The following is a 13,668-nucleotide window of genomic DNA, read 5'->3' as shown; positions in this document are numbered from 1 at the left end:
AGACCCTCGCCCCGCTAGAAGCCTCTAACCACCCGCCGGCAACTCGGACTTTTTCCGGAGTCAGAGAGGGAGCGGGAGATGCTGAAGAAATTTGCAGGCATCCTCAACCTTGCAGTCCGCATTCTGACTTTATCCAGTGATAACAGTAAGAAAAAAACCCAAAACGTGGGGAGGGGTGTGCGGAAGGGAAAGCGCGAGCGTCCGAGCGCAGCAGTGCAGGCCCCCCCACCCGCGCCGGACCCCGGCGTCCTCGCCCCCCTTCTCCACCCCGGCCGAGCCCCGTGCCAATGCGCCAGGATGGAGACATCTCGGCGCGGGAGGAGATGACGCAAAACCCAGCGCTCCCCCCCAAAAAAGTGTTTCTCCAGGACGAAGATGGCGGCAACTTAGCCGGGGACTGAAGATGACTGTGGCTCTCCGGAGGCCCAGCCCCGGCGATTCGGCCCCGAGGTCTGGGGGAGGCGGCGTCAGCAGTCGGAGCCCGGCGGCGGCTGCGCCCGCGGGCAGACCTGCGGCGGCGGCGGCGGCGGCGGCGGCGGCGGCGGCGGCAGTTGGAGCGCGGGGTGGGGGGTGGGGGGGAGGGAGAGCCCTGCCGGCGGCGGCGGCCCAGGCTCCGGACTCGCGGAGAGAGAGCGAGAAGTAGGAGCAGGAGGAGGAGGAGAGGAGGGAGCTGGGGAGGCGCTCTGGTCGCCGCCAGCGGGCAGCGGAGACGCGGCATGCCCCCGGCGGGCGAGAGAGGGCTGTCCTCGGCGGGGCCATGGGGACGCGCGCCCTGACAGTGCCTGGGTGAGAGGGGCAGCGCCAGCCACTCCGCCGCCTCCACCATCACCTCCTGCACTCCGCTCACCGCCGGCCGCCAGCCCCAGCCTCCGACTGTCTCTCCCCCCCCTCCCTCCCTCCCTCTCCGCCTCTCTCTCTGCATTATTGTTTCCCACTCTACAGAGGATGGGGTCGGCTGATGATTAGGTCGGAAGCAAGTCATATCTTCCTCCAAAGCCTGGTAATATTTATGTAGGCAAAACGAGAGAGAGAGAGAGAGAAGAGGGAGAGAGAAAGAGGGAGAGAGGGAGAGGGAGAGGGAGAGAGAAGAAACGGGAGGAGGGGATAAGGAAATTAAACCCTTTAAGTCAATGCATATCGTGGTGACACCGGCACAGGAGCCCTCACGGTGGAGTCGGCCAGGGCTGTGCGTTCCCAAAATATGACCAGGGGTGCTTGGATGTGTCGGCAGTATGACGACGGGTTAAAAATCTGGTTGGCGGCACCCCGGGAGAACGAGAAACCGTTCATCGATTCAGAGAGGGCTCAGAAATGGCGACTGTCTCTGGCATCTCTCTTGTTTTTCACAGTCCTGCTCTCTGATCACTTGTGGTTCTGCGCCGAGGCCAAGCTGACCCGGACCCGGGACAAGGAGCAGCAGCAGCAGCAGCAGCGGCAGCAGCGGCAGCGGCAGCAGCAGCAGCAGCGGCAGCGGCAGCAGGAGCCCTCCTGGCCCGCGCTCCTGGCGAGCATGGGGGAGTCCTCGCCCGCCGCCCAGGCGCACAGACTCCTCGCCGCCTCCTCGTCCCCCACCCTGCCCCCCTCCCCGGGAGACGGCGGCGGCGGCAAGGGCAGCCGAGGCAGAAACAACCGGGGCAAGGCTCTTATTCTGGGCAACTCTGCCAAGCCCGTGTGGCGCCTGGAGACCTGTTACCCCCAGGGCGCCTCCTCGGGCCAGTGCTTCACGGTGGAGAGCGCGGACGCCGTGTGCGCCAGGAACTGGAGTCGGGGGTTGGCGGCCACGGGGGAGGAGCAGCAGGTGAGGGGCACGCATCCAACTCCGCTCTGGAACTTGTCGGATTTTTACCTTTCATTTTGTAATTCCTACACACTTTGGGAGTTGTTCTCGGGGTTGTCCAGTCCCAACACTTTGAACTGTAGTCTGGATGTGGTGCTCAAGGAGGGCGGTGAGATGACCACTTGCAGGCAGTGCGTCGAGGCTTACCAAGACTACGACCACCACGCTCAGGAGAAATACGAAGAGTTTGAAAGCGTGCTCCATAAGTACTTACAATCGGAGGAGTACTCGGTGAAATCGTGTCCTGAGGACTGTAAGGTAGGAACAGTGGATTTTCCCCATCCTTGTGCTTTTATATCCGTGTGTGTTTGGTTGAGGCGTCTTCTAGAGTGTTAAAATGTTTTTTGGACTCTGGTTTTTTTGTTACTTCACCGTTGTTTTTGTGGTTATAAGAGCTTGACTTGCTGCTTGATTTGGGACTATCCCATGGATTGCTGGTGGACTGGTGCCTTCTTCTGGGATCCTGGGAAGGTCAGGAAGACCCTGGTCTTCTGAGATAATAAAGCCAGTGCTATGGAGTTGGTTCAAACTCTGTTGCCTTTTTTTTTTTTAATGGAATTTGAGTGAAGCTTGTTAGGGAGACAGGGATGGGATTGCATACTGATGACTGCAGCGAAAATGAGAATAGTCTGAGACAGGCATGTATGGTCTGGCTTATGGGCCTTACACATGAGCTCTCTGATTGTGACATCATTAAGCTGGTTGGCCGAAGGGACAAGAGAAAGTGTTTGTGGCTGTTTATGTAGGAAGAACTAAAAAAGTGTTTTACTTGTTTTACAGGGGTAGTTCTGGCCATTTGGAAAGTCTGTGGGCCTACCTAAGCGTATTTACTCACATAAGTTTCCTGTTTTCTCTTAGAAACTTGTATAGTTATTGATCGGAGACTCATTATGAGTAGAAAGCTTTAATTAAGTATCTGGTGATAACTGATCAATGTTAGATTTTTTATCAGCCACCTTATGTAATTAGCTTGAATTTTCAGGATGCGCTCCAGTGGTACTAATTGGCAAATGCTTGATCTATGAATGAAAAATACTGAACTCATTAATAACGTATATTACCTTTAACTCCTTCCTATTAATATAATAATGGCTATAATCCTTGCTGATTCACAAAGAAGTGTATGCAAGTTTTTTAAGAAATGGCTAATGCAACCATGGGCGCTTGTCCTAGTAGAAGTGTTGCTGTCCGTGGTGCTGAAATTTGCTCAAGAGCTCTGTTGAAGATGAAGATACTGCAGTGACCTTTTAGTAGGGAAGAAATGATGACAGAATCTCAGTAAGCCTTAATGTTTTGTTCCAAAGGTATTTTCTTAAAGAGTGCAATAAAATAGTATTGCTTTTCAAAATAAATAACACACCACATTCTCTCTCTCTACCTTTCTCTTCATTACTTCCCCAGCCTCTCCACAGGAAGACAGCAAATGTCCCTTTTTGGCCTCACTTGCTTTGTACCCAGAAAGCGTAATCAAGGGCAGTATGGATCAAAAGATTCTGTGATGCTTTCACAAGAGAGCTGGCCTAAGGGATACCTACTTAAAATGAACATAGTTCAAGGACTGTATTTTAGTTTGGATTGATTAGTTGTGCTTTTGACAACTAAGCTAAACTAAAACTAAACTTGTTTTGCCAACATTCTTTAAGACCAGAAACATATCTTCTTTGCAAATAATAATATTGCATATACAACATTAATTTAGAATGCTGCTTCATTAGATAAATGGATTTTAAAAGTTTTTTACATATTTTTCTTAACCATACCCCTGTAAGTCATGCCTGGGAATTAAACTTAATCTTAATGGTAGAAGTTAATAATGAATGACTAGTGTATTTATTGCAGTTATTTATTTTGACAAGGTACGTTGCATCAGAAGTGCAAGGAAACGGACGTGCCTGCTAATTCTACTACTAATAAAAAACTTGCAAAGGTTTCAGTATATTTATGTTTAAAAGTGATCCCTTGTAATAATCTGAATTTGCTTGCTTCCTTGAATGTAAACTCTCATAGAAATTTCTAGTAATTCCAATTTGTATAGTTTCAGTATTTAAATGATAGTCTACATTGTCAATATGCTAGAGCATATTTTCAAATAAGTCTGTCAAATATGTTTTTGTTTAAATATTCAAGTTTTAAATATGTATAAATGTATATTTTCCTCTTGACCTGAAATCATCATCAACTTTATACTTATATCATCATAGCTATAAGGTACAGTGTAGGTTAAATTAATGTGTAATGTTATGAACTACTTCTGGGTTGTGTTCTCATATAAAGTAGTAGTTGTTAGCTGTATACACAAAGGCATATTATAAAAATCTGAACTCCTTTTTAGAAACATTTCTTCACATTGAAAAGTAAACACAGACATTTGAGTTTTTCATCTCCACAACACAGGATTTATTACTTGTGATGCCTTGTAGCTATTTCTTGGTTGGTTGTTTGTCAGCTGGAAACACTTGAAACATTTATTCCACGATAACTGTTCTCACACAGCTTCAGATTTTAGGTGCCAGGGGATTGGAGGGGGGCAGTGTTAGGTGTTCTTGGTTGATAACTCACAAATCTGTTGATTAGCTCCTGAGCTTAATATACAGCTTCTTTATGATTCTGCAAAACCACAAACACATCCACATACCAAGTATATTACACATGGCTTAGAATGCTACTTGTAGTCTTTGAAGAATGTGTCTGAGTTTCTTTCTGAACATTTTTACTTATTTCAAACATACTTATAATTATGAAATGATGACTGTCTTCAGGAGCAATGTTCAAGATATACAGTCTGTGCAGAATTTTCCATCTTGAAAGTAAATGCATTATATTTCTGGAATTGGTAATATATTCATGAAAAAATCCAATTTAATAGTTTATTAGTATATTTATAAATTTATGGACAGGAGAATATATGCAATAATATTAGCTATACAAATTAGTAGAATCCGTATTTGAGGAGCAATATATTAACTTTGTTATATATAATTAAATGATTAATATAGTGATTTCTGACTTTTAAAAGTGAGGTCATGTTATTACCCTCTAGTTTTATAATCTCCCCCATTAAAAAAAATGCCACATTCCATATACGTATAAAATTAAAATGGATTAAATTTAATTTTTATTTAACTTGATTTAAAGGGCTTTTGGCCCATTATACTGAAAACAAAACAAAACAAAACAAAAAACACCTTAATATTGATCTAATCCAATCATGTTGTCTTGGGCCCGTAGTAGTTGGAGATCAAATATAGCTTGGATTTTCTTTAGCGAACCTTTGTTTGCAACGTATAATAGAAATCATTTGCACCCAGGAATATTTTTTAATATTCATAGAAATAGCTGGTTTAATTTTTAAAGTAAATATACACTTTTATCAGGGAAGTAAATTATAGTAAAATAAAGAACAAGAACTTCTGCATGTATCATTTAGACTATAGCATTCAAGCTGCTATATTACATAAATCAAGTTGCAAAAATTTGACAGTAATTCTTCTCTGGATTTTGCAGTGTTATTCAAACTAATGTTTTTGACATACAATAAGAATCTGAAAACCTTCAAATTGGCTGGTAATATTAAAAAATACAGTATTCTAAGCTACAGAATTACACATGTATATTATTAACATGCCTGAATTTTTGCTTAAATATATTTTCTTAAATATGCCATTCTTTACCTCCTAAGCATTCTTGAAATTACATATTACAAAACTGGGATATGTAGGGAATATAAACTTCTATGTTACAGTTAAACTTTTGTTAATGATAGTTTTATTGACTTACTATTCCTTAAGACAGATGGTCAGGGAAAGTGGGTGTGAGATTAGATTCTAACATAAATCACTGCATCATCTGTATTTTAGTTCTCTCCGAATAGATTCTAATCTTTATACTATCAAGAATGTATACATTCTTACATTTTTATATTATAATTTTGTATTAAAGCAAATTATATTGCCTATTTTTATTTAACAGACAATGACTAAAAGAATACTCTGCCAGTGTTCGGCATATATAACAATCGTGATACTCAGGGCTTTCTGTATTGTTTGCAGAAATGACTCAGAAACATTAACCAGTTTGAGGACACAGAATTTGGGTTACATAATGTGCAAGTTAAAAAAAAGGCATTTTTAAGTCCTTATTTATTTTGATGTCATATACTATAGATTCTTAAAAATAGTTTTTATAAGGAAATAAAATATCTAACAATTCTTTCCACTTAAATATTGAATCTAAAATATTATTTTGCTCTTACTTGATTAAGTGCTGTTGTACATATTATGACACTGTCCAGAGTGTGGAATACGTCTGCAAATAGATCTCTTTTATATTATACCACTGTGTTATTTTTAAATCATATTTTTATAGTTGAATTGCTTCTCTGTAAAATCAAACAGTCTAACCTTCAGATGATCACATTAACCATTAATAAGGCCATTTATAGTATCAAAGCCACTTTCATAACTGTTTTTATAACCCAGATTTTCATTTTCATATTTTTGCTCCATATATAACTACTGATTTATGATATGTGTTTTATTTTTATCTTAATTTTATTCTATTTTTATCAAATTTTATCTTAATATTATATGCTGTTGCTTTATAGACCAAAGAATGATTATTCTTTTTTAACTTTGGACTTGTAACTGGGTCAAATTAGTAGCTATATAGGGCATAACCACAAAGTTTTAATAATTGCTGTTATACCTTGGTTTTAACCACTTTAATTAGATGAGATTGGTGTCTGCATATGCAAGGTGAATTAAAATATGGAGGAAAGGAAATCAAATAATTTTCTCAGTCTCATGCTCCCCCACAAATAAATTATAATCCATTAAGATATATTTTCATACTAGATTGAATATAAAAGAACAAATATACAGATAACTGTTTGAAACACAGTACTATTTTGGTTTGAATTATCTGACCTATTGCTTTCGTTTCAATTCCCAGTTTCCTTTTTAATCTTAATCTTCTAAGTTGACCTCACATTGACTAGGCTCCAGTCATGTTGTTGTGTGCTTTCTACTGATTTACACTTAAAGGATATTTCTTCGATATCAGTAAACATTTACTCTAGATCAGTGGTCCTTGGGGTCACATTAGAATATCCTGGGAATCTTTGAAGACACCCACAGCCCCAGGAGATTCTGATTTCATTGGTCTGGCTTGTGTCATGAGCTTGGGATTTTCCAGTTTCCCTGGTGATGTGCAGCCCAGGTTGAAAACCACTGTTCTAGTTGAGTGCCAAGCAAAGTGGAAAGACCTTTTAGCTCCTGGGCCTCAGTAATTAATACATAATAACCTCATTTGTTCAACTGATGATAAAGCAACTTAAATTTTTTTTAAGTGGTAAAGGCAGTAGGTAGGACACAGCCAGAGGGCAGGGGAGCAAATAGGTAGTGACTGGGCTGAGGAAGTAGATGAGAAGTGAACCAACTGGGTGCAAAGTTTAAGGAATGTACCAGGAGAGAACATGGAGAGAAGGAGAAGGATGCATAGAGGACCAGAGTCAAGGATGGGCCTCTTGGCTGTGGATTTTCTGTCTTTTAGCCAGAACTGTCATTATACTAGTCTTCACTAATACGCTGAGCACATGAATGCAGAAATTGGATGATTGTCTCTGTGAGACTTATCACCTATTTGATTAGAGGAGCCTCAGCCTTTTTATTTTTGTCTCTAATTTTAGATTATATAAATGGCTAAAATTTAGAATTTTTCAAAAGTATGGGTTGGTTTTAAGAGAAAACATTTTGGCTTTTCATAGTATTTCACATAGTTCGGGTTTATTCTTCACCTGTTCACTTTATTAAACCTAGGAAATTACTAATCCTTTTTTACTTTTCTTTTAACATTGTAATGATGAGCCATGTTTCCTTTTTTACTTATTTCTGTCATACTGGAATAACTAGTTGATATTCATACAGTGTTTTGAAGATACAAGTTGCTAAGTAGGCACAGAATACTACCTAATTTAGGAATTCATTTTAGAGGGATATTATCATTGTTCTCTTTTGAAGTGATTATAACATAGTCATATTTTTTAAAAGTTTAGATTACAAGATGCTGTGAAACACTAAATTTAAGTTTTACCTTAAATTAATAAGCAATTAAACCTTATAATCCAAATCATGAAATTCTAGTAGTAAAATGTTTTAATTTACTCTGATTCTTTAAAACTGGAAACAAGAGTTAACATCTGCCTTTCTTTGGTAATAAATAGTTAATGATTTATACTATGTATTGTAGTAGAATGCATGAAAATATTTTACTTCTTGGGTGTTTAAAATGTTAAAAGGTAATAGTTGATTTTTCCCCTCCCTTGGTAGTCTGTTTCTAAACACATTTATTTAAAAAGAAAAGTTGTAGATGTTACCACAGATGGTAAAAAGAAAAATATCCTGCAAATAATACAAGTTTACTATGTGTTTAAATAGTGTTATCGATCTTAGCAGCAGCAGTAGTGTATCTACATGTGTGCGTGACGGGTGAATGCAATAATTACTTCTTTGGAAATATTAGGGATTTTATATGTCAGCTGCTCTGCCCTGCTTGAGAAGGAAATTGGGCTCTGCTCAAAACTCTGAGTCTTCACCCCTTGGTCTCCTCTTCTTCCTGTCAGTGTGCCTTCTTGCTCTCATCTGGCTGAATCCTCTCCTCGCGTCTGGAAGCTTCACTTGCAGGGCCTGTGTCCCATGGGAAACCCGAAGTTTAGAAGTCTTACTTCTCTGCATCTCTACTGACATCAAAAATGATCAGTCTCTTTCCTACTGAACTATCACTGACTTAGTTTCTTTGAAAAGAAAACTGAACTAAGATTTAAATGGATGATCATGACAATGTGTTATTAGTTTTCTAAGAAAGTGAGTTGAATCACTCAGAAATTTAAGTGCTGGAATGAGCTTCAGTAGTAGCTAACAAGCTTTAGAGTTTATTAGAAGTCAGAAACTAGTCTATTTCATTTAATCGTCACGTCATCTTTATGAGGTAAGTACTATCACATATTTTACAGATGAGTAAAGTGAGGACATAAAGTTAACAGTTCCAAGGTCAAATAGCTGGTAGTGTTAAAGATCAAGTTCACTTCCTCACTTGATCGTTATTTTCTTTTTCCCCTTCATTATGATCATTACAATCATACCAAAGAGTGAAGAGATAAGTATAATAAATCCACAAATAGATTTAACACCTATTAAAAACCTCACCATATATACTTCTTTTTATTTTTAATTTATCATTAAAAACATGTTATAGATGATACAGAAAGCTAAGATGACAGAAATTTTGGAGCCCTAGACAGCTGGAATGAATGGCCAGGAATTCCTGGTTCATCATTGCAAGTCTTAGAGGGAGATATGAATATGAATAAATGGTATGACGATCAGCAGAGCACTTAGACTTCTGCTTTCCTTTTTAGAGTGGAGCAGAGAAAGGATAAATACACAGCTTTGGAGGGAAGGAAGTGAACTTTGGAAATCTGTGGTAGTTCCTACGCTGAACTCATCTTAGATAAGATACAATCACTTTCTGTTTATAAATTTTAAACAACAGTCCAATTTTTACCATATTGTTTTAAAAGATGTTGAGTTTATTAGTTGAGAATTGTGTACACATTGCCTGACATCTATAACACTTAGGAATCTTAACATTTATCTAACCTTTATTAGCTTCTTATAAGCCTTATCTCCAAATATAGTCACATTGAGGGTCAGGGCTTCAGCGTTTGAGGGTCAGGGCTTCAGCGTATGAATTTTGGGGGACATAGTTCCACTCATACGTTGAGTAAGGTATATGGCAAGGGCTGTAGGAAATACCTTGGAAAGATGGTCGTGCTCAGTTGTGAAGAACCATGTATCCCGTGCCAAGTCTTTCTGAACTTCATTCTCTGTGTGATAAAATATCAGAGAGGAATTTTAATCAAGTGATTTACTTGGGATGGTTTGTTTTTCTCAAAACTTAGCCCTGGCAGCAATATGACGATAGGTTGGAGGAGGGTGAAGTGATGTCAGAAACTAAATTTTAAATTATGCTTAATTTCAATTGGTCTTAATTTAAATAGCGCCATGTGGCTAGTGGCTACCATGATGGACAGAAAATTCTAAATGACTATGATGGCTATGGAAGTGGAGAAGAAAGCAAGATTCAAGAGACTTTTCTGAGTTCAAATTTACCAGTTACTGTGTAGAGGAAGGATTTGAATATTACTCAGCCATAAAAAGAAATGAAATTGAGTTATTTTTAGTGAGGTGGATGGACCTAGAGACTATCATACTGAGTGAAGTAAGTCAGAAAGAGAAAAACAAATACTGTATGTTAACACATACGTATGGAATCTAAAAAAAGAAGAAAAAAAAGGTTCTGAAGAAACTAGGGACAGGATAGGAATAAAAACACAGACGTAGAGAATGGACTTGAGGACACGGGGGGGGAAGGGTAAGCTGGGACGAAGTGAGAGAGTGGCATGGACATATATACACTACCAAATGTAAAATAGATAGCTAGTGGGAAGCAGCTGCATAGCACAGGGAGATCAGCTTGGTGCTTTGTGTCCACCTAGAGGGGTGGGGTAGGGAGGGTGGAAGGGAGACGCAAGAGGGAGGAGATGTGGGGATGTATGTATACGTATAGCTGATTCACTTTGTTATACAGCAGAAACTAACACACTATTGTAAAGCAATTATACTCCAATAAAGACGTTAAAAAAAAACATGCAAGGGAAAAAAAAACTTTATAAAAGGTGAGACTCTGGATGTGGATACATCTAATGAGATAGGAAATACAGGAGGAAGAACACGTTGGGATTGAGACTGGTGAAAGAAACAGGAGTCCATTTTTGGAGATAATGACATCAGATGTCCAGTAGATAGTATACCATGTAAGTAGGGCCTTTGGGTGTGAAGTTTACTCTCTGCGCCTCATGTAGTTTGATCCAGGAAGCTGTGGGCAGAGATTAGATGATTTAACAAAACAGATTACTTGGAGAGAATGTCAAAGATGAATTCTGAGCAAGAGCAATATTAAAGGGCTTGGGCAGAAAAGGAACCAAGAATAGAGACTGAAAAAACAGGAAATGAGAGTGAAAATGGGGGAATGAGAACAGAAGAGAGAATGGAGGAGGGAGGGGGAGAGGCAGAGGTAGAAGGGAAGGAGAGAGAAAATCATTAGAATGTGATGATCTGAACAATACAGGGCAGCATTTTAAGAAAGATAAAGAGTCAGTCAAGAGTGTCTTATGTTGCAGAAAGAACATATAGAATGAAGCCTAGAGATAGGTCACTGCATTTGGCAATTAAGTCTTATTGACCTTACAAGAGTAGTTTCATAGAATGGTGGAAGACGTGTCAAATTGTGATGGATTAAGGAATGAGTTGGAGTTGAGGAAATAAGAACTAGTCCAAACTATTCTTCATTAAGTTCAGCAGTGAAAAGAAAAAGAAAAAGAAATAGGTGGGAAGATGAGAGTTTAAAGAAATAAATATTTTATGATGAGATAAACATTAGAATCTTTGTAGCTTTTGATCTAGGACCCAGATGGGAGTATGATATTGAAAGTACCACTTTCAGAAAAAAGTTAGTGAAGGCACCAGATCCCAAAGAAGAGATAATAGGCTCTGATCTGTTGCTTACTCTTGGGGAGGAGGGAGGTTTTATCTTGTACATTGTGCTGTGCATCTAAGATCCTTTGTTTTGTTGTTTATATTTTAAATAGGAACAATGCTTTAATTTCAGGATTTCAGACAATAAGCACAATTATTATCTTGAATATGCTTAAATGAAGTAGAATATTCATTTTCAAATAGTATAAAATAGTTACTGGCTGTAAATATGAGACCATAAATAATTATATCATGTGTGTTACTGCAAACTACTTTCTTTAGGAATGTGCTGCCCTGGGGTTCAATGACATATTTAGAGAGTCCATGGAATTAAATATGGCTATCTTATTATACGTTTTCTTAAAAAATAGTGATGTGTTTGATAGAAAGTTCTAAAAATAGAAATTAACTTTAAAAAAATAGAAATTAATTTTAAACCTAATAGAGAAGTATAGTAAAATGCTTAAAAGAAGTATTGAGGAAAACTGGGTTCAACTCCAAGTTTCATCACTTATTAGTTATATGACATCATCCAACTTAAAATAGGGATTCTAGCATCTCTTTAGTAAGACAGTTATGGGAAGAAATCAAGAGACTCCCATGCAGATTAAAGTACCTAACCTAGGGCTTGATGATGCCCAATAAATGGTAGCATTTCATTAAAACAGAAGCCATGGGAAAATCAGTAAAATTGCTTCACTTGAGATCTCATATAAGTTTTCTGGTAAAGACCACTTATTTACGAGAGTTTTATAAGCAGACTTTGCATTCTGCACGGTAAAATTCTCAGTTTTATTACATCTACATTCCTTCTGCTTCTCTAGAAAGGTGACTAGTGGTGATTCTTTAGAATGAAACAGAAAACAGAAATTCAGCTAGGGTGAAAATGGTTCATTCCTAAAGCTTGACTTTTTTCCCCCTGTTATTTCAGATTAAAAATTAACATGTGCTGGGTTGTAGACCGCGTGGATCCTCTTAGACTGCTGCAAAGGGACTTGAGCCCCTTTGTGTACAAACCTTTTGGGGAGGACAAGCGGAGAAACCATTGTAATGACTCTCCAACTCCTGAAAACCTCTGGGTGAAAATAATCTTGGGGGAAATTCTTTGTTATGTAGTCTGTCAGGCATTGCAAAGTCTCATGTGCCTCCAAGTTTCATTTTAAATTTTGGGGCCCTTTGCTCTACCCACTAGCTACCTGGCTTTGTGTTTTGTTTTGGTTGTCCCTGTTATTTTCTGCTCTTCCCCCCAGAACTTATGCACTCGGCCATGCTTAGTAATTTTATTGATTGGGGAGGGAGAGGAAGTAGAGTAGAAGATTGCCTCGGCATTTGAACTAGAGCTAGCAGACAAGGCAAACATGGCAGGTGCCAAGATATGCAAGACTGTACGGGCTAGAATCAAAGACTGTAAGCTGTGCTCCATGAATGGGAACATTATTGCCCTGAGAAAGAGAAGACGCAGGGAGACATAGCAAGGTTCTTTAATTTGATAAAAATTGTCATGTGGAAGGGGAGTCTTATTATCTAGTACTTAGTTTTGGTCTAGGGGTAAGAATGAGGCTCTGTAAGCAGGTGTTTTAGAAATATCTCTCCTCTACATAAGAGAGAATGTTCTGTTAAAGGATAAAATGGAACAATCTGTCTGGAGAAATCAGGTGCACATTGCTACAGAAGATGTACAAATAGGATGGGAGCTATCTGCCATGACCCTAGAGGGCATCTTACCTAGGTGTTGCAGGTTGGCCAGAAGATTTTAAATATTCTGTCTAACATCCTTTGGCATAAAATGAGGCACCCAGAAGTGATAGCTTTGCACAGTGAGATTGCACTATATTCTTTGCCTAACACCTTGCTCATAGTAATAGTTCTTTGCTTTTAAAAAAGGAAGTCTTGACGACTTCAACTTTAAATTATTTCTCTGGTTCCCATTCATATTGTTGTCAACCTGGATAATTTTTAAAAAGACAGAATCGAATACATGTGCTTATCCTGAAGAAATATAGAAATTGAGCTGTACTAATCTCTAAGTAAATTTTTTGTTATTGCTGATAACAAGAATAAATACTCATTCTTCTCTCCTAATCACAAACACATCAGTCACTTTTATAAACTCTCAAATGACCTTTTGAGCAAAGCAAGACTCGACGACATGGTCAGATCTGAAGGGAAGTGGGTGCGGCCATCCTCCGTTGGTCTTGCAGCACTTCTTGTCACACGTGGATTCACCCCACATACAGT

At 39.2% G+C, this 13,668-nt stretch overlaps 1 protein-coding gene across 1 annotated transcript in view; it reads left to right on the top strand.

The window, feature by feature from the left end:
- The first annotated feature begins 666 nt into the window (after positions 1-666).
- NALF1 (NALCN channel auxiliary factor 1) overlaps positions 667-13,668 on the top strand; it is a 573,725-nt gene continuing 560,723 nt past the window's right edge. Inside the window, exon 1 of the mRNA XM_059995503.1 lies at positions 667-2,095. Within this exon, the coding sequence (XP_059851486.1) occupies positions 1,202-2,095 (894 nt within the window). The 5' untranslated portion in view covers positions 667-1,201. The remainder of the gene's footprint in view (positions 2,096-13,668) is intronic.

This window comes from Delphinus delphis, chromosome 18 (genome assembly GCF_949987515.2).
Source record: "Delphinus delphis chromosome 18, mDelDel1.2, whole genome shotgun sequence".
In the NCBI taxonomy this organism is placed as follows: Eukaryota; Metazoa; Chordata; class Mammalia; order Artiodactyla; family Delphinidae; genus Delphinus; species Delphinus delphis.
Note: the sequence above shows the minus strand (reverse complement) of the source record. Positions and strands in the feature narration are given on the sequence as shown.